This window comes from Serinus canaria, chromosome 2, assembly GCF_022539315.1.
Source record: "Serinus canaria isolate serCan28SL12 chromosome 2, serCan2020, whole genome shotgun sequence".
Lineage (NCBI taxonomy): Eukaryota > Metazoa > Chordata > Aves > Passeriformes > Fringillidae > Serinus > Serinus canaria.
Window position 1 is genome coordinate 25,659,316 of NC_066315.1, and position 21,559 is coordinate 25,680,874.

At 42.7% G+C, this 21,559-nt stretch overlaps 1 protein-coding gene across 1 annotated transcript; it reads right to left on the reverse strand.

The window, feature by feature from the left end:
* Positions 1-1,226: 1,226 nt before the first annotated feature.
* Positions 1,227-20,282, reverse strand: ASNS (asparagine synthetase (glutamine-hydrolyzing)). Its single transcript, XM_050971248.1, has 12 exons — positions 20,119-20,282; positions 16,598-16,880; positions 13,138-13,375; positions 11,510-11,695; positions 11,106-11,207; positions 8,993-9,120; positions 8,148-8,274; positions 6,721-6,827; positions 6,280-6,380; positions 4,436-4,517; positions 4,027-4,182; positions 1,227-2,715 (listed from the first exon to the last, which is right to left on the reverse strand). The coding sequence occupies exons 2-12, from the start codon at positions 16,844-16,846 to the stop codon at positions 2,506-2,508; spliced, it is 1,686 nt and encodes a 561-aa protein (XP_050827205.1). The 5' UTR covers positions 16,847-16,880; positions 20,119-20,282; the 3' UTR covers positions 1,227-2,505.
* Between the last annotated feature and the right edge of the window lie 1,277 nt (positions 20,283-21,559).

Genomic DNA, 21,559 nt, shown 5'->3' on the forward strand with positions numbered 1-21,559 from the left:
AGGCGCCAACAGGAGGCTAAAACAGCACACAGGCTTTGTTAAAGAGAGAAGGGCATGGGGAGCACTGGGCAACCTCAAGCCCCTGGTGGGTCTCATACCCTGCAGTGCTCTTGTTGGAACTGTTAACTCTGATTCCTCAAAAGGAGGAAAGATTGCTGTGAGAACAAAATTTAATAACTGAATTGATTCAATTAAAACAAAACCAAACAAATCCACCCCAAATCAACAAAGAAAACCCTACATGTTTTTAGTCACTTTGCAAGAACCCTATAGGTTCTCCCTCAGCCCTTATCAGTCCTGCAAGCCAAGCAAACACTCATCTCTGCTTTCCCCATCCTCACCTGACACCATACTCAAACTGTCAGAACCATGCAGATTAATTTTATCCAAAAGAAACTGAGTGAGAAAAAGAGGCCACCACAGCAGGAAGAAAGCTAGAGTAAAACAAGACAGCATTGCACCCTGGATCTGCATCCTGTTCCTTCCTGTGACTAACTACAAACATGGCTGCAGCTAGCAAGTGATCCTGAGTAGCTGCATGTTTTTGTCTTAAATTTTCTTTTTTGTTTTGTCTTTTTTTTGCCTCATCTTTTTTTGCCTCCATTTTTATTTTAAAGGGGAAAAAGAAAAGAAAAAATAATAGTATCACAGAAACCAAAAAGGCTGTAGAATTCCATACATGGAGAAGGAATGAACAGGTTTTACACTCACAAGACCTTTGACAAGGCAGCAAGTACTGTATTCTTCCTGTCCTTTTAGCAAAAAACTAAAATAACTAAATCATCAGTCTAGAATATTGCCCTGATACATTAATCTCCAATGTACTAAGAATTTTTTAAAAATTAGCTGAATTTTCTTGAATGCTGCAATGTTGCAGCAGAAAGTGCATTTGAGCAGTGATCCCAAAATATGTTGAGCTTGTTTTCACTTCAGGCAAATACTGTTTTCTTATCACAGACTTGGAAGTTTACAGTGAGTAGTAAATCTTACCTGTACACATCAGTACCTAACCACATACTCTACACTCCCCTCTCAACTCAAAATATTCTTAACTGCTTCAAAGAAACCCAAAAAGACAAGCACATAGCCCTTAAGTGAAGAAGGCTGCAGGAACACATTACAGACACCCCACAAGTGCTGTGGTGCCACCAAAAGGTTTCAGTAAATTTCTGGGATGCAGACTCAAATGCAGGATTAGGGTGCAGCAACAAACGGACAGCCAGTCATTTTGTGAAGGTTTTGAATCAGAACAGCTTATACTTTATCTTTTAAATTAAAAATGGCTTTGGTTTCCTAGTCAAGAGGGACAATAAAGAAGACACGTTTTCATTAAGAGCATGATGCTAATCAAATCAATCTGCAGCACACATATGTATTTCTTGACCACCCTTATACTTTAGATACCTTCAACAAAAGTAACCCACATGGCTAAGCAGTCAATAATAAGTTATCTTGGGTAAAAAATCAGGTGTTTTTTCAGTAGAGTATCAGAAGTTCTGGTGATTTCTGAAGAAGTTTTTCCCCCATTTTTCCAAACAAGGCATCTGATCCCATTGTCAGTGATGCTTTGTCCAACTACAACCTATAGTTAACAGGTTTGGTTCACCCAAGCAGTTGGCCACTTGTAGTTCAGCAGCTACAGCCGACCTTTCTTCATCATACAGGTGGGAAAACTTTCACAATAAATGAAAATTTTTTTTAAATACTTACTCATGCAATTTCCACCAGACTGATGCACACCACCCAGTTAACACACTATTTTTGCAAGAATAATAAATACATTTATAAAAACTGAAGTCCTTGAGTTAGAAACAAAGACATAACTTGGCTTCCCTTATCCATTCTGCTCTTTGATAACAGTCACAATAACTTTCAACTGATGGTATATTTACAGAACAGCCAACTGGTAGCTCACAGCAACAAATAAGATTGCCATTCATACAATTAACACCCAGCACCATCTCAATAAACTTTAGAAAGCATCTCTGCATAGCTGTGAATATCTAAATACTTTTTGAAAACTAGACCAAGGTTTTCAGGAGTGTGTAGGACAGTCAGAATAGAATAACATAGACATTATCCAAGTCCCTCAGCCAGGAACACAAATCACCAGATAGCTAGAGTCTAACTTCCCTTTGCTCAGAGTGTCAGCAGCAGTTTGCATCCCTCAGCCTGATTCAAGTCCTCAAAACAGAGCTCACATTAAAATATATTAAATTATTTCAAGGAAAATTATTACAATCAAGGTTACATAAGGAATAGAGCTGTCAAATAAAGTAGTCCCTTGTCAAGAAAGTATTTTCCTGTGAATTACAAAGTTTTGGTACAGCAGCATAAGTTTTTAATAGTACACTAACAACAGAAAGCTTTCATTTCAAATAGCACTGTCAAAGTACATCTTGAAGACGATTTAAGCTTTAGGTTTGCATAATTTGTTTGGTTTTCTTAAAGCAGAGTGCACACAAAACACTTGCAGCACTTTTATTTGGGGATGATTGGAACAGTCTATTCTTGGGTAGCCGACTTGTAATGTTTCAATGTGCGTGCAGAAGGATCAGTAGCTTTAACCCATCTTGGCATCCAGTAGTGGGGCAGCCAGCTGCTCCGTCCTGAGTAGTGCTTTTCGAAGATCTGGCGGTAGTAATAGCTTTCTTTTGTTTTAGGAGGATTGAAAGGATATTTCTCCGCTGCCTTCTCCAGTAAAAGGTCATCAACCTACAGACATAAGCAAAACTCAAGTTAAGCTGCAAATATCTTCAACTTTTTAAAACACATAATGATTCACCAACCACTAAACGTCCACAGTTTTGGGAGAAAAAAGTCTATTCTAGAGGCATAGGTTTGACAGGTCAAACGAACCTGTGTCACCAGCTCACTTGATCTTTATGAATATGTAAATGTATTTCCAGTGCTGTTGGTACTTCTCTGCAGGACATGTGAAGCCCGTTTCTCTGGGACACAACCACCACCTTTGTCAGTAAGGTCACAGACACTTCTTTCCTACCCTTCCTTTGTTGTGAAACAAGTGCAAAAACTTAAAGCAGTCATTTCGCCATGTAAGTGGCTACCTAGGTTGTTTTTGTAGCTTGGGGAAGAGTTGGCTGTTATAATCAACACCAATAATTATGCTCTTAGCAACAGAAGATCTGGGATGCAGAGGCAAAGACACCTGCAGTTGCTAAGCTGCTTGAGAAAGAAAGGATAAATAGCTGCTCCAGTTGAGGCAATTTCAATGAGCAGTTTTGGCTGCCATCATGCTGTTTAACTTTTCATGCCTGTAAAACAGATCTGCTGCTCCTACAGCAGTACAGGCTCAGAAGAGGCAGCAGAACACTGTTGCCTGACCCAACTACATTCTTGCCTGAGGAAACAGAGAAAGAAAATGGGGAAGAAAGAGTTGGTGGTAGGACAGACAAACACCCATCCAGAGGCTTGACTACATGTATTTCCATGTGACAGAGCTCTGGTGTAAAGACAGTCTTATTCCTTCCTCACCATGATTAAAATACCTCTGCACTCCTGAGAGAATTAAATTATCCTTTGTACAGAGTCAAAATGCTGTAAGTCTTCACTAGTTAACAATGCAAGCAGAGGCTTTAAAAAGCAAAAAGGCTTAGCTAGGGATGGCTTTGAAAAATGAATGACGCAAACAAGAAAGTACGTTGTAAGGTCATTATGTTGTTGCTCAGCTGCAGAGTAAGTTCATGCAAGTGCCTTCAGTTGAAGCAGCTGCTTTGCCTGTAACCCAGAAATTGTGTTTCTTGATATACAATCTAATTTGCAGACACTTAAATGATGTTTATTTCCTTATAGTCATTTCTGGCAGGGTCTAGTATTTCTAACTAGAATCACAAATGTCTTCAACCAACTCAGACATCTAGAAGAACACTGATTAAGGTTTATCTTACTCCTGCACAAGTTAACTGCTACATCCAGATTTATTCTCTCAACTAAGCATGTGAGCTGCCTCCCACTGGCAACCATATCTAATACACCGAAGTGAGAAAGGAAAAAGTGGTATTCTACCTGTTGATCAATATAGTCCTGAAGAATGGAAAACCAGGATTTCTTTACTGATGCTATACCATCACTGAAAGCTTCTTTGGGTCTCCAGAGAATTTCTTTGGGAAGTAAATTGGAATCCTCAAAGGACAATCTTAAAAGGTATTTTTCAATTCCATTCTGTTTGCAGGACAAAAAACAATGTAATGAGTCTCAGGAACTGCAGTGCAAAGATCTGGATTTAAACACTTATGAAATGGTTTCAATAAAATTAAAAAAAAAATTTCAATTTAAAAAATCAATAAAATATTTAAGAGCATGCCTGACTTTGAGTGGAGGACTTAACCACTGAACTCAGCAGCCTGGTCATGCTTAGAACATGTATCAGTGAATTTGTAAACTTACATTTGGATCCCACCCTAGGTTTATGTACCTTTGGGATTCGCAGTTCTGCTGGCAGAGATAAATAATAAGAAGTAAACCGATGATCCAAAAACGGGACTCTCAGTTCAAGGCTAATCAGGGGGAATAAAAAGAAAAGATACTGAATTAATCCAACAAGTCATCTACTTACAAATTCCACAGCAGCTAAGCTTTCCTTGTCTTTCATATAAGCACCAGGTTTTCTGCTTTTACTTGGAAGAAATTTCACTTGCGCATATACAACTACCTCAATTTAATTCACCAAGGTGTATGGTCTACACAGATTAAAGACTACAGATTTTTATAATGCTATATGCCCTGAATTTACAGACTACAGTCCTATAGGATCTGCAACAACCATTGCAACATGTATGCAAAAGCACATTTTAAAAAACCCTCTTCCTCTCAGAGAACTACCAGGTTGCTCACTAAGATTTGCATCAGCATTTGTAAATATATCATAGAACCAAGCAAGGACTTCTGCTGTCATTTCTGAAATCCACATTTTTTTGTGTTGTCAAGAAACACCAAAAAGGAGCCCTACAGCATTCACACAAGTTCTCTCCTATACCAGTGGTAGATACACACATACAAAGCCTTCCAGCTTTTGTATACCATAGCTTCTAAGGACACAGAAAGCAACAAATAAAATGACAGTAACTGCATCTTCAGCAGAAAGAATCCCTCTCAGTGTGTCTGTTAAAGAGACATTATGCTGTCCATCTCCACAAGTGAAAGGAGATGTTATACTGCATCCTAGTAATTTCATTGTCTCTTTAGTTTCTACTCTGATAAAAAGCTTCAGCTACTTCAGGTAATACCCACCTTACCAAAAAAACCTAAATTAATCCAATACTGATTATTCAGTAATCAAATACTGAGGGCTCAGTTTCAAGATTTGCACTGCAAGTCTTTCCTCCTAGTTATTCTTGTTCCTAACTGATAACGGTAGTTTCATCCTTTCCTCTCTACTCTTAGATCTTCTCCCTTTTCTCCATAAATCTCAACTCCTTAAACTCTGTTCTCATTTGTTAATACAAGGGTTCTTTCTTCCTTACAGTGCTGTGCAGCAGGTCCAAAGAAAGACAAAACCAGCCAGCATGTGATATTAAACACAGCCTTCAAAGTGTGATGAAAATTTTCAGCACAAAACAAATTATAAGGCAAATGGCAGGTCTCCTGCACTAGTAAAGAGAAACATAAGAAGATAGTAAAAAGCTGGGCAAGTCATTTTCTGGCAGGATCAATATACAACAAAAGCTTCCCAACAGATAAGTTGTTTGCTTTGCCATAGACACCATTTTTTCTTACCTGTAGACAGCATTACAACATTGTTCTCAGTTTAATTAATGTATTTCTTTTAGTAAAATGCTTCTGTTTAATATAACAATACTATTTTTTACAGCATTCAATCTGGAGATTCTTCAAGGTCTCAGCCACACAGATTGTATCCTAATATCTGTTTATTACAGACAGCTACCTAATACACATACCTTTTTCAGTATGTTGTTTTAGGTCTGACCATCATCAGATTCAAGATATCTCTTTGTCTAAACCTCCAAAGAGCCCAAAATCAAATACAAGTTTGCCTTCCCTCCTTAACTCTGAGTATTTGTATTTCTAATTCACTGCTTCTGTAAAGACCAGTACAGTCCTAGACAAAAAATATTTTGGTTGGCAACACATGAGCCCTACAGTCATAGATCAGATTAAATTTGGCAGTGTGCTTTACTGTTGCTCAAATTCCTTAAGCCTACAACTTCATGCTGGCATACAAATCCTCAGCAGTCTTTTCCTGCCTGATCTTTTGCTTTTAAATTATGAGTGCTCGGCATCCAAGGGAATACATTTTACCCATGTGCTGCAGTAGTTCTGTCTGCACGAAGTACATCAAACAGGTAGAGCTCCTTCAGAAGCCTCTCACTCTCTTCTGCAGCTTCCTCGGGAGATGGTGCCTGAAGACAAACATAGCATGGAGCACACAGGTGGAACCTAGCTGCACTGAGGCAACCATTGCTGGCTGTCCTGCATTTGAATTGCAGTGATCACCAACTGATCTCAAAACCAGCAAAAACTACATACAAGAAAAAACAGTCTCAGGAACTGCTGAAGATTAGGAAAGCTATTTTTAGGTGATTAAATCCCTTGGATTTTATGCTGCCCCAGAAGAAAAACTCAAAAAATATACAGTTATGACAACTCTCAAACATCACATCTCAAGGTATCACAGATGTTCTGTTGAAAGGCAGAGGAAGCAGCTAACTCAAGGGCATTCTGTATAGTGAATATATTTACCTTATGGAAATATATATATCCTTGTGTGAGCTCATCTGATCCTTCTCCTGAAAAAATGACCACACTGTCTGTTTTCTTCCGAATATATTTGGAGACAAGATACATACCTGAAAAAAAAAGGTATAAAGTTATTAAAGTACATCTACATACATGATGCTATATGCAGTTAGTAGTTTTAAAATTTAGCATTTTAAAATTTTTTTTCCTACACTACTTCCTTCTGTAGCAAAAAAATGATGTAAAGCAGCATCTCATTGTTACTCAAAGCCACCAACAGCCACACTAAGTTGGGTGCTGCAAATACATCTAAATTTGGCCCTCAGAATATCAGAAAGATGTGTCTACTTGTGATCCTGGGAACAGTGGAGGATTCCCATGGGAAAATAGAGAAATAATTCTAGCTCCATTTGAAATTAAGTGCACGATTAATTCCAGCACTTAAATAAACCCTCTAGCCTTGAGGAAAAGTAAAAGTTGCTGTTTAACTCTCCACCACTCTGAGTTGAACTGGATGAAGCCCTTTTTTCAATTTTTTTTTGTACAGAATTTTTTATAAAACAGAATTATGCCTTCCACTCAATGCATCTTTCTGAATGGGACACTTTTATAACACAAGTATTATAAATCTAAAGAAAAGGATCTAGTTCATTATTATAATAAGCAGCAAATCTCAAAAAAAAAAAAGACAGAAAAAAAGTTTTAGCAAAATGCTTTAATTTTGACAGAAATGCATTCGTTATTTTATATTGCTAAATCCCATCTTCATGGAGGAAATTCCACACAGAGAATTCAGTTTTGAAACCTGTGTTGCCTATTTGGCTTCATAACTCTTTTATGATGACACAAGATTAACTGGGTAAAATGCTGTAGCTTGCATTACACAAAAGGTCCCATTGGATTAGGGGTCTTCCCCTCTTATCAGGCTGGGACTGCTTTGACAGAAGCTGCTGCTGACTCCCTTCACTTCTCAGAATCAAGTGTACATTATAAGAGCCTGTGTTACCAAAGGGCAATAATAAATACCTCACATTAGTATCAAAATTATGCAAGGAAAGGGTAACCGTGATTTGCTGTCATAATATTCAGTACCTCAGAAAACCTGTGAATTTCCCCCTTCCTCCAAGGTACATACTTACTAATGCAGAAAATTCAGACCTGCAGATCTAATATTTCTTCTTCATGTAACTATTGCTTTTCATCTCAAAGCCTCAAGAACAGTTCTCGACAGTTGCTTTGTGCAGTCAGAGATTTGTAAATAACTGCTTTTGCCTCAGTGTGGTATCACAGATAAGTCTGGGTACCAGAATTTTGGACTCCCAGTCCCCAGATTCTGTGCCAGCTGGGGGATCTAATAGATGACCATGTAAGTTTGCATAAAATTTTATTTGAGTGATATAAACCAAAGATTGCCCTTAAAAATATCTTACCAATAGAAGCTCTTATTGTTGTTATGTCGTAGGTTTCCAACGAGAAGATAACCTCCTCTATTGCCTGAATCCCCTCTTCAGTATTAAGTATTACTTCATGATGTTCACTGCCTATATGTGCTGCCACCTGTTTGCAAAAGGTCAAAATAATGCATCACTTTTCAACAAAACATTTTATAAACCTACATTGTGTTTAAAGCAAACACATTCAGTGAAAGCACCAGCCCTCTTCTACTACAATTAAAATTATGATATTAGGCCAAGAAAAGACATTACTTTGCAGACCTCTGACTTGCAGTGGTATGTTCACCAGAGGGAACATAGTCTTCTTAATTACAGTGTTCAATCATGATTGCAACAGACCATCTAGCTGCTTGCCTAAAACGTTAACAGAATCTGTAGATGCTCTAAATATTCCAGATATCTGCCCTTAGGAGAAAAAGCAGCATCACAAAACTGATGAAAGCCTGCATAGTACCCCACATGCCAAACAGTTATATATACAAATGCCTTAGTATGGGAACCATAACAGGGAGACCTACCCTAAAACCCACAGGCAGAAATGAGACAAGTCCAAAGTACTATCCTTTCGACAACAATGCAAGGGGACTCTGTCATGAAAGTTTTCCAAATGCAAAAGAAAACAGGTAAGGTTCCATGCCTCCTTTGTAAGATTAAGCAGCAACCATTGTACTAAATGATTTACTGCAAACTGATTTACATCACAGCAATAAATGAATTTTTGGTGTTAAATTATTAATGCCATACCATGAAGTTAGCACCATTAATATACACTGTTTAGCATTCAGTAGCTCAGAACAAACTGAAAGCAATGTTTAAGATACCTTTCTGGCAGCAAGTAAGTCAGGACTGTTTTCCATTCCAATTGCAAAGGTTTGTAATGGATAATTGATGTTGATTTCTTTCATCAGTTTCAGAAGAACAGCTGCGACCAAGCTGGAATCTAAGCCCCCTGCCAACAAAACAAATCATGTGATTAGGTGTTTGAATGATGTTTTGCTTCCACCTTAAGGAATCTAGATACCGGAATCCTATGAGTGGGCTTCATTTTTAAGCTGTGTGAATACAAGGTACTTCTCATACAAGTGCACATTTACTTCTGTTAATAAAAGAATCAGGCAACTTTAGTGGAACATTGCCAGTAACAGTTATCAGTACCTTTGGTGTCAGAAGCATCAGTGGAACTCCTTATTCAAGATAAACAGAAAGTATACTGAACACATTATGCTACTAGAGAATGTGCCCCTTCTCAGCTCTACTAAAATGGGATTTATAGTCTCCATTTTAAAACCACTCTCTATCTTCCTTTTACTTACACATTTGACAATCAACTGATAAGACTATGGATTTTTTTGGTTTGCTGGAAGTAAAATAACAGAATGCTTAGCATAAGGGTTCCACTCTTCTTCATTCTTTTTTTTCTCCTCTTCTTTCTAGAGGGGAGTGAGAGGATTTGAACAGTTTGGAAAACAAGCAAAAAATAAAACCAAGACATGCACGAGCTGCCTAAATACACTCTAAGGATCTACCTTCTAATTATAATGAACTATTTCTGCTAATCCTTGTCTAGTTCTACTTGCTGCTCTCCTACAGAGTACTGAGCCCACATCTGCCTGCAGCATGAGGCAAAACCCTCTTCTCTTTGTTTTCTATGGTTTGCATGTGTTTTTTCAGCTAAGTGCATTAGCATAAATTCCTACCCTGATCCCCTTTGTGGAAATGCTATCTAAAAAAATATATTTCCTGTCAAAATTACATACAAATTCTGAGAAAAGGAGAGCACAGAAAACAGAGTACTCAGGATGCAGAAATCAGGAAAATAAAACCCAGGTTTTCCACTGTGACACTGAAAAATTCCCTCCGTTTCTATAAACAAAAGCAATTCTCTGTGATGTTCCAAGCATATGCAAAATTGTGAAGCACTGAGATACTCTGGTATTATTTATACCAGCACAGGCATGTAGTTTTGCTTCCTGCATGTGCATCTGAGGAGCTGCTGACTGCCTTCTAATTTGATATTTGAAATTTAGGGTTTAAACAAGCTTTTTTACTGAAACAGAGATCTTCCAACTCTTCCTGTTTAATTTACCTTCTTCCTACTTTTTATGATGGCATAGTAAAGAAATGGTCCAGCAGTATCTCCTGGTCAGTTCTCTCTCATTCAGATGCACATTTAATAGGATTCATGACAAATGAATGTAATTACTGTTGTAATTAAAGTGAATGCATGAGAAGCATTCCAGAACTCTAACCACAAGTACCAAGTGCCACACAAACACAGGAAACAAAGTGTCAGACCCTTGGTTACAGAGCCTTACCTCTGTAAAGTACCTCTGATAGTACCACTTAACTATCAGATCACAATAGTGATCAGCTAAGTGAGTGAACAACTTCCTATACCACAAGCTGTTACCTTATCTGCAAAAGTGTGTAGCACATAATTTTGGTCCAGATGGTCTCCTGTAATATGGTAAATTAGGGAAGTTTAGGATGGAGCAAAGTTGGCAAGTAAGAATTCTCCTGCTTCTGAAACATGCCAAGGCTTTTTTCTAGGTTCAATCTGTGCAAAGGGAATGTAATAATCAAATTTTCTTTTTAGACCAACCTAAGCATAAATCTCATTTCTTTAAGAATACTGAGTGATTTTCAATAGGAATACTATATTAATTTGTCTTATTTAAAAATGCTCAGTGTCTCAATAAGCCAAGATCTGAGCCCAGAGTAAACTTTAAAAACATAAGACTTTCAAGACACTTGTAAACTGGAAAACTTTATTCCAAACTAAGAAGTTCTCTGTTGCCTGTTCTAAAAAGCAAATGAAGATTCAGATCACTCCAGGTACATTGCAGCAGGACAGCCAATATACTTTCCTTTAGCTACTAGAGGATGGGCAAAAGAGAGAGATGGAACAGAATTACTGTGGTTCTTGCTCCTTACCTGAGAGAAGACAACCAATCCTTCTGTGAGCCATCAAACGTTTTCTAACAGCATTTTCAAAGAGAATACGGATGTTGCTTTTCACTGTTTCAAGATCAAAACCTGCTCAGAAAAAAGAAAAGGGTAAAAAATGTCCAAAAAGTGTTACTTAGACTTTGCTGGATGATGCTAATTAGGAAACAAAGATATTTGTCTGAATGTCCTTTGATAAGGACACTCAAGTCCATCTTTGTAATGACTGCCTACAAAAACAAGTCTTAAGTTCCCACATTTTAAAGGCTCTTACAGGTTGTTTGTTTTTTTCTTAAATGGTACTTTACTAAACCAATCAATGCAAATTTTACATTAAAAGATGATGATTTTTTCACTTTTAAATCGAAGTAGCAAAATCTTTGCTGAACTACCTGAAGGCAGAGCTTCCACCGTATCACACGCAACATGGAGTGGTTCATCTTTACAGCTATGAAATTTCACTAATTCCACTGATGCAACCTTGCCAGAGGGCTTTAAGTCCAACACTTCATAATGACCCGGAAGAAATGGTTCCACTTTAGAACATAAGGATGTTGAATGCTTTAAGTTGATAAGTCCTACACATAAAATGGGAAAAAAGAAAAATGTCAGAGTTCTTGACTTAAAATGGTTAAGCTATACCTCACTCAAAAGCCTCTCTACTAAAGCTATATACAAGTATTTTTTCCGGATCCTAAATCTGGTATTAAATAAAATATCCTTCTGAATCACCATCAGTCCTGGCCAGAGCATGATTCTGCTTCTGGCAGGATGTACACATAGATGGGAGCCATGTCAAGCTGAGGCAGGTAGGAGAGAAAGCAAACCAGCAAGTTTTACTAATTGGCAAGTAGCAATTTATCCTGTCAGCACAAGGAATAGCACTTTTCTAACTGACTACACTATGGCCAGGTCAAAGTATAATATGTTTAGGAGAATTTGAATGACAATTATTAACTTTTTTTTTGTTTAAAATTAAGTATAGTCAAGATAAGAAGGGATTTGCAGTAAAACAACATCACTTCAGTGATTGTTTAATTGAAATATTTAGTGATTTCAAAACTACTCATCAGTTCCAGACTGATCTACTCCACTGCCAAGGTGTAACTGTTGCAGTCAAACCTCATTTCTATTCCCCCTGTGAAAGAGGATGTTCTGCACCAAGCGGTCACCTGGATGCCCTTTGAGGACATCCTCAAAAGGGACACTGAGCTGCTGTTAGACTGATAATTCACTTGGATTGTTATAGGACAGTCTCCAAAACATTAACTTCCCTTCTCTCTTCACAAGCAACAGAAATGGTGCAGCTCTTAGTATTACTGCACAGTACTATTAGAAGAGTCAACCTACATTGGAGTCTGATAATAAAATAGATATATAAGGGACAGAAATAATCATGAAAGTCAATTTTACCCAAAGTGCATTTTAGGCAATACACTCCCTTTTGACACTGTTTGGATTTGTTTATGATAGTGCCAAGACTAGAGATAATGACTTTAAAAGAGAAAGCAGTGATGTGTCATCTCAAAGAAAAAAAAAAAACATCATCAAATAAACATGTGATTCTGGAAAATAACCCAATGCTGCAGTAAATTTCAGTAGGGTTTCAAAATTCCTGGCTTTTACAGATTAGCAGTTCTTGTGGTATAATTACTTAGTTTACTACGTAACACCAAGACCAAAGTTTAATATTATTTATTGTAGCATAAGTCTAGTCTAAGTCAATGGACTATATTTAACTGTGGCCAAACATAAAACATCTTGAGTTCAATACTGCTATGACTCCAGAACACAAAGAAGTCTAGTTAAATAATCAAGTTATTTTAGAGATATTAAGGACAATTAAACATCGTGGATGTTTTTATTTTAATGATGTGGAGTTCTTACATTACTAAACATAGCTGATATATTAACGAACTTACTCTTCATTTTTTCTTCACACTAAGGAGAAAAGCCCAACAAAGAAGCTTGTCTCCAACAGAAATACCTAAGATTAGGCACTAAACACAACTGACTTTACCTTTTGCCTCAGAACAGACACCCAAAAATCCATCATCAGTCAGCACCTTAAACAGTGGTCTGACTCCATAGGTATCTCTTGCCAGAAACACTTTTCTGTTTGCAGTGTCCAGAAGGATGAAAGCAAATACACCATCTAGCATGGATGCTGTTTGTTCTATTCCTCCTCTGTTGTATAGATGAAGGATAACCTCACCATCCACTAATGTTTGATAGTCAAATCCAAACTGCTTCTGAAGCTAAAAAAAAAAAAAAATAAAGAAAAAAACAGAAATAAACAGTTGCAAACATTGGCTGCTTATTAATTGTTTCATAAGAGTAATCTTCCATGTAAAATCACAGTTTAAAAGTTACATAAATATTTCTGCCAAAGAAGGAAATTATATACTTTTGGGTTCAAAGTTGTACTGGGTTTCCATGGCCTGGCTTTGGTAGTGGAGGGACAACAATGGTGGCTTCTGAGAGATGCTGCCAGAAGATTTCCACACATCTGGCAGAGCCAAAGTCAGGTGGCTCCAGGACAGACCCGTCACTGGCCAAGGCTGAGTCAAGGAATGACAGTAATGCCTCTGTGATAACACTTTCAAGAATAAAGAAAAGTTATTGTGCAGATGTCATTGCGGCCAGAGAAGAGGGGGATGAGACTATGAGGAGAGAAACAGCCTTGCAGATACCAAGGTCTGTGGAGAAGGAGAGGCAGGAGGTGTTCCAGGTGCCAGAGCTGGATTCCTCTGCAGTCCATGGTGCAGCCCATGGTAAAGCAGCTGTGTCCTACAGCCCTTGAAGCATGGGGATGCAGAGATCCACCCACAGCCTCATGGCAGAGCCCCATGCTGGAGCAGGTGGATGCCTGAGAGGAGGCTGTGAACCCACAGGAGACCCACGCTGGAGCAGACTCCTGGCAGGGACCTGTGCAGAGAGGAGCCCATGCTGGAGCAGGTCTCCTGGGAGGACCTGTGAGAGACCTATCCTGGAGCAGATTGTGCCTGAAGGAAAGCACTCTGTGGCAGAGGGACCCACACTGGAGCAGTCTGTGGAGAACTGCTGCTGTGGGACAGACTCATGCTGCAGAAGTTTGTGGAGGACTGTCTTCCATAGGAGGGACCCCACACTGGAGAAGAGGAAGAAATCTCCTTCAGCAGTGATAGGAACATCATGTGATAAACTGACCATAACCCCCATTTCCTGTTTCCCTGCTGGGGAGGAGATGATAGAGCTCAGGAAGGAGGAAGAGGTAGAGGGAAGGTTTCTTTATTCAAGGCTTATTTTACTTCTCATTACCCTGCTCTGATTTTGTTGGCAATAAATTTAATTTCATTTAATCTAATTTCTCCGAGTTCAGTCTGTTTTACCCATGACTGTATTTGGTGAGTGATCTCCCCCAGTCCTTAGCTCATGAAACTTTAGCTGTATTTTCTCTATCTCCGTCCACTTTTTGGAGGGAAGCTTTGGTGGGTGCCTGGCATCCAGACAGGGGCAACCCACAACAAAAATTTTACCCAGGATCATCTCTTAGGCAACAAGACTGACAATGCAGTCTTAAGCAATCCATGTTAAGGCAAGTTTTCAGGGATACACTTCTGAGGATGCAAAACTGCAAACCCATGACCCTGGTCTTCATAAGCACTAGCTAGACACTGTAAAAAAAACCACTGAACGACTCAAAACACATAGGCATGTGCAACATCTCTGCAGAGTAAAGTACTTTGGAAATAATCTTTGGTTTACTTATGCAGTCACTGCAATTCCTCAGCTTTTTTTAGGCAGAGAATTTCCTTCTGCCTCATCTTCCTCCATTCCTCAAACTATTCCTTTCATTCTGCCTATGCATTCAAAATGGGAGAGGAAGAAATTAGCTGTCAGACTTAAGTCAGATCAAATATTCTTCATGTTCTGATGCTACTCTTAATAGTCCTTTCAACACATACAAAACAGAGGGAAAGAAAGTGCTTCACTAAAACTCTAACAAGCCAAAAACCCCCACAAAACCAATGCTTTAACATTTGAAGTTCCTTGGTTTTAATTGTTACTTATGGGTAACAACTGGCAGTTTTAGATCAAACTGAGTCAATGTTAAAATAAATAAATCATTGCCCTGAGGAAGGCACCTGTTTCCTAGGTAGGTTTCAGCCACAAGCTTGAAAGAAAAATCTCATTCTAAAGAAAGAGGGTACATAATTTAATGACAACAATCAAATAAATTCATGTAGATGGCAATGCAAGTGTTGCACAATTAAGGTCCCCTCAGGAATGTGTGTAGCATGACTGAGAGTAACTCTTACTGTTTTCAACAGCAGAAAAACCACAGTGCAAAACACTGCAAGTAATACAGACTGTTGGTACAATAGATTGCACATGTACTGCAGGACAAAGTCTCACCCTTCATACAGCCAGATACTTGAAGACTAGGAAAAAAATGAAATCTCCTGGCTATTTAGTCAAATTCCCAATGACATTACTGATGTCACTGATGCGACTGACAGCAGCCTGACCTGCCTTAAAAAAATGTGACATTAGAAATGCTATAAAATTAGCATTAGAAATACTATAATATCTCAGATTATTCAAACGTTTCTGATGCTACCAAACTTAGTATGGGTCACATTTTACACATTTATTCAGCATGATTCAGATTTAGACACAGTTTTAAGCTGCTTTTTACATCAAATTCGGATGAGCTGAAACATCTAGGCAATAATGGGCAGCATGAACATCTCAGCACAGGGACTGAGGAACACTGACAGTGTTTAGCAGCAGCATCACATCCATCAGAGACATTGAGCACCTTTAGGAACTATGTATGATTTGCTACTTGGTTTGTGGCTAAGAGACTTAGGTGGCTCTCAAAAACTCCAAAAAAAACCTGACTTCTCCTACAGACCCCTAAGGACTTCCATGGCATACTGGAAACACCTCTCCAAGGCTTATTGCTTTTATACAAATATGTAAACATGCATACTATGCATCACTATATCTAAAGGAACATATCCCATCTAGACTGAGATGCAATAATAAAAATACAATACCCAACAACTTGGGAGAATGACAACCCAAAACAACTGAAGAGCAAGACAGACTAAAAGCATTTGTACTATGAAGAGGGAAGAAGGGGAGAAAGAGGCTTGAAATTCTTTTCCCCAAGAAATAATGAAGAATGTGTCTTAACTTTCAACTGAAGAAACATGAAGATGTACGTATTTATTGCCCTTCTTGTTAATTAAAAACTGATTTTTTAGTATTAAAAATTAAGTATGTTGCTAAACAAGCTACCATATTCACAGCTCATTGAGATAATTTACTTCCTTTTAAATACTAGTTCTTTGCTAACTTTCCCATTTCTTTTCTGATATTCTAGTCCAACACATTTTAAAGATGTTGGAATATCCAGTAGTCTTGAAATAAAAAAAAAAAAAAAGAAAGAAAAATTTTAAAAATTGCCTTACCATGTATACAACACCTACCTGTTTGAAATTGTAGATTTCTCCATTGTAACACAGCCACAGGTATGGGAATTTCTTCACCCGGATAGGCTGCATCCCATATAGCTGATCAACAACTGCCAGCCGGTGGAAACCAAAACAGCAGTTGGTGAAGCCATTGACGTTCTCAAAACGAAATGCATCAGGACCTCTGTGTGCTATCTTCATGGCACTGAGACACTGCACAGAAAGGCACTCATCGCTGCCAAACAGGGCCCAGATACCACACATTGTGAGGGTCTTGTTCTACCTGTTCGTGAAGAACCTGTTCAATAGAGACATGAAAGCTGTTAGCACCTGGGTCTGGCTGACAGGGAGTTCATTTTGCCCTCAGAGGGCTGTGGTTTGTGTTGGTATCACAGCAGTGTTTACTGCTGACCAGGGTTCACACAGCATCAGTGCAAGCCAACATCTCCCCCTCACCAGAAGGCTGGGAGCAGGCAAGATCCTGGAAGGCAACGAAGCCAGGACAGCTGACCTAAACTATCCAAAGGGATATTCCATATCTGATGTCCACCCAGATAAAAGATTTAAGGGAAAGGCGCATAAAGGCAGAGCAACTACTGCATGTGCTGAAGCCCTGCTTTCCCAGGAAGTGGCTGGACATTGCTTGCTGATGGGAATGAGAGAATAAAATCTTTGGTTTTTTCCTTTTGCTTGTGCATGATCTTCACTTTTCCTTAAAAGTAAACTGCCTTTATCTCAACCCATAAGTTTTTTTTTATTTTTCATCATATTTTCTTGCTGAAGAGGGGAGTGATAGAGTGCCTTGGTGAGCACCTGACATCCAGCCAAGGTCAACCCACCACACAGCTAAAAACCACAGATAAGAGATGTAGGCTATCAATCACTTAACTGTCAAGAAGCCTGATAAAAAGAATAGCAGACTTTATCAACGTGAAGTAAAGTAACACCTGGCTTGCTCAAAGTATGATAAGCAAATTTTAGCCAGCAAGGAATTAGGTTTAAGTTTTACCTTTAGATACAGCAAGACTATGATTTTTTATTTATAGAGCACAAATAGAACAAATCATTGCCGGTCACACAGTACGATATGTTGAAGTAACATCATCTGAGCAAAAACACATTAAACATCTTTTCAGTTTGTCACCTTTACATTCAAAGGGGGTTGGCAACAAAGAGGGAGGCTCTTTAGCAAGACCTGTAGTGGCAGGACAAGGAGGAACTGTTTCGAACATAAGGTTTAGTCTGGAGCTCCCCATCGGCAGCGCGGCAGGCCCAGACGGCAGAGGAGCAGGGCTGTGGCGGGAGCAGAGCTGTGGCGGGAGCAGAGCTGTGCTGGGAGCAGGGCAGTTGCGGGAGCAGGGCAGTGTTGGGAGCAGGGCAGTGTTGGGAGCAGGGCAGTGTTGGGAGCAGGGCTGTGTTGGGAGCAGGGCTGTGGCGGGAGCAGAGCTGTGGCGGGAGCAGAGCTGTGCTGGGAGCAGGGCAGTTGCGGGAGCAGGGCTGTGGCGGGAGCAGGGCAGTTGCGGGAGCAGGGCTGTGTTGGGAGCAGGGCAGTGTTGGGAGCAGGGCAGTGTTGGGAGCAGGGCTGTGGCGGGAGCAGGGCTGTGTCGGGAGCAGGGCTGTGGCGGGAGCAGGGCTGTGGCGGGAGCAGGGCTGTGGCGGGAGCAGGGCTGTGTTGGGAGCAGGGCTGTGGCGGGAGCAGGGCTGTGTTGGGAGCAGGGCTGTGGCGGGAGCAGGGCTGTGCGGGAGCAGGGCTGTTGCGGGAGCAGGGCTGTTTTGGGAGCAGGGCTGTGTTGGGAGCAGGGCAGTTGCGGGAGCAGGGCTGTGTTGGGAGCAGGGCAGTGTTGGGAGCAGGGCTGTTGCGGGAGCAGGGCTGTGTTGGGAGCAGGGCTGTGGCGGGAGCAGGGCTGTGTTGGGAGCAGGGCTGTGTTGGGAGCAGGGCAGTTGCGGGAGCAGGGCAGTGTTGGAAGCAGGGCAGTGTTGGGAGCAGGGCTGTGTTGGGAGCAGGGCTGTGTTGGGAGCAGGGCTGTTGCGGGAGCAGGGCAGTGTTGGGAGCAGGGCTGTTGCGGGAGCAGGGCTGTTGCGGGAGCAGGGCTGTGTTGGGAGCAGGGCAGTTGCGGGAGCAAGGCTGTGTTGGGAGCAGGGCTGTGGCGGGAGCAGGGCTGTGGCGGGAGCAGGGCAGTTGCGGGAGCAGGGCTGTGTTGGGAGCAGGGCGTTGCGGGAGCAGGGCTGTGTTGGGAGCAGGGCTGTGGCGGGAGCAGGGCAGTTGGGAGCAGGCTGTGCGGGAGCAGGGCTGTGGCGGGAGCAGGGCTGTGGGAGCAGGCTGTGTTGGAGCAGGGCTGTGTTAGGAGCAGGGCTGTGGCGGGCAGTGGCGGAGGGCTGTGGCGGGAGCAGGGCTGTGGCGGGAGCAGGGCTGTGGCGGGAGCAGGGCTGTGTTGGAAGCAGGGCAGTGTTGGGAGCAGGGCAGTGTTGGGAGCAGGGCTGTGTTGGGAGCAGGGCTGTTGCGGGAGCAGGGCTCTTGCGGGAGCAGGGCAGTTGCGGGAGCAGGGCAGTTGCGGGAGCAGGGCTGTGGCGGGAGCAGGGCTGTGTTGGGAGCAGAGCTGTGGCGGGAGCAGGGCTGTGTTGGGAGCAGGGCAGTTGCGGGAGCAGGGCAGTGTTGGGAGCAGGGCTGTTGCGGGAGCAGGGCAGTTTTGGGAGCAGGGCAGTGGCGGGAGCAGGGCAGTGTTGGGAGCAGGGCTGTGGCGGGAGCAGGGCTGTTGCGGGAGCAGGGCAGTTGCGGGAGCAGGGCAGTGTTGGGAGCAGGGCTGTGTTGGGAGCAGGGCAGTTGCGGGAGCAGGGCAGTGTTGGGAGCAGGGCAGTTGCGGGAGCAGGGCAGTTGCGGGAGCAGGGCAGTGTTGGGAGCAGGGCTGTGGCGGGAGCAGGGCTGTGGCGGGAGCAGTGCCGAGCTCCCCGGCCCGCTGCAGCCCCGGTGCCTCCCTGTGCAGACACACACAGGCCTTGCAGCTCCCCGAGCCCGAACCCCAACAGAACACGTGTGCCTCAGCCGCGGCCCGCCCGATCAAGGGATGTCGCTGGAGGCATCAGCCCAACGCGGCCTTAGGGCTGCGGTTCAGAGAGCCACAAAGCCCACAGCTCCGGGGACACAGGGGATGCAAAAACGTGCCAAGGGGAGCACGGCACGGCAACAACACGGCTCCCCCTCCCGCATCTGTCCCATCTGGACAAGCGATGGCGCTGCGGACCTCAGCCTCGGCACATGGAGCTGAGCTTTCCCATAATCTGGAGCGTCCTCCTGGTAACCGCGGTCTCTGGGTGACCGCGGGCACCCGGGGCAGGATCCCCCCGCGCGCACCGGCTCCCCCCGGGCCCTTCCACACGGCCGCCCCTTCCTCCGGCGGCTGTCGCGCATCCCCCGGGCCCGCCGCTCCCTCGCCAGCCGGCGGCAGGAGGCCGAGTACCGCGGCAGCTCCCCGGACGACAGCCCCTCCGGCCGGCCCTGCCCGCCGCAGCCCCGGTCCGCTCCCACCCCGCTGCCTTACCCGGTGCTGGCCGCCGGCGCACGGAGAGCCGCCGTCCGCGCCGCGCCGAGGAACGGAGGAGGCGGCCCCGGCCGGCCGCGGCTCCGCCCCCACCGGCAGCTGCTGGTGAAACACGCCGCGAAGTTTCATCATGTGCCTCCCGGTCCTGCCCTGCCCTGCCCAGCCCTGCCCGCCGGCTGGAGGCACGGCCCGGGCTCGCAGCCGTGCCCGTATCTATATCGGCAGCCGGCCCGTATCTGTATCGGCAGCCGGCCCGGGCTGCCCCGCGGCGGAGCAGGAGCTCGCAGGCCGAGCACCGGCACCTGCCCCTGGCGGCGGTGAGGAAAGCGAGCACCGGCAGGCACCGCTGGGCGCTCTGGGTATCGTGGGCTCAGGCGGGCGAGCTGTAGCTCTCAGAAATACTGTCCCCGCAGGTGTGCTCCGAGCCCTGCCTTGCGTGGTGTGCAGGGAAAAGAGCTAAGGCGTTGCCCTAAAGCTGCTTTATTTGGTCTGGGAGAGACGAATCCATGCGAAACTCGCCCCTTTGGAAGCATTTGCCGAGGATGTACGATTTTTCTGTGCAAAACTAAGTTCTGAATCATAGCCACGATGAGTAAAACAGGATTTTGGTGCTTACCTGAACTTCGTTATTGGACAGTTTTGCCTATTTGTCTTTGAGAGTGCTAAAGTAATGAAATTCAACTCTGAATATTAGGATGTGAAGTGTTAAATATAAGCCATAATTCTCCACCAGTACTTCAAGGGAGCGATTATTAATTGGCATGCAGTGTGCTTTCATAGCCAGCTTTAGTGGAGTTACTGTAAAACTGCAGTACTGTGCATAAAGTTCTTCAGGTCATGCAGTTTGTCAGCAGTAAGTCTGGTCTGTGTGTAGAATTTTAAAAGGACCTTTAAGAAGCCACTAAAATTATATTTTTAGGCTTCAGAAAGAAAAATGTGCTGAAGCATCCTGTGCATGAGAAATAGACTCCAGTGCTGATCAGGAATAGATGTAGGATGTTTCTATTCAGCACAGCTTCACCTGAACACAGGCAGCCTGCAAATGCCATGTGTGCTGTTCCCAGAGCTGTGCACTGCTTGGAAGGGCAGGTTATTAGTGTGTGCAATGGCACATGGAGTTACTGCTCACAGAAGAGAAATGGTTGTGGTGAGGAACACCTTATCTCTTGAGGTGTTTTCCAGAGATCTAAATGTCACTCTGCACTTTGGAAAGCTACAAGAAATAGTAGACAAACCTTGTACTATCTTAGGTTGTTTTGGCAGGTTGTTTGTTTGTCAGAAGCTTTTGTAAGCAGCCTTTCTTTACATCTTTACTTCTTTTCTCCGTGCAGAAGAGACTTTTTTGATGGGTCTGCTTGGGCTCAAATTGCTGTCTGGGCACTTTCATTAATGGTTCCTGACTGATGAATTCCTGGTTCATAGCTAGATCTCATAAAGTACT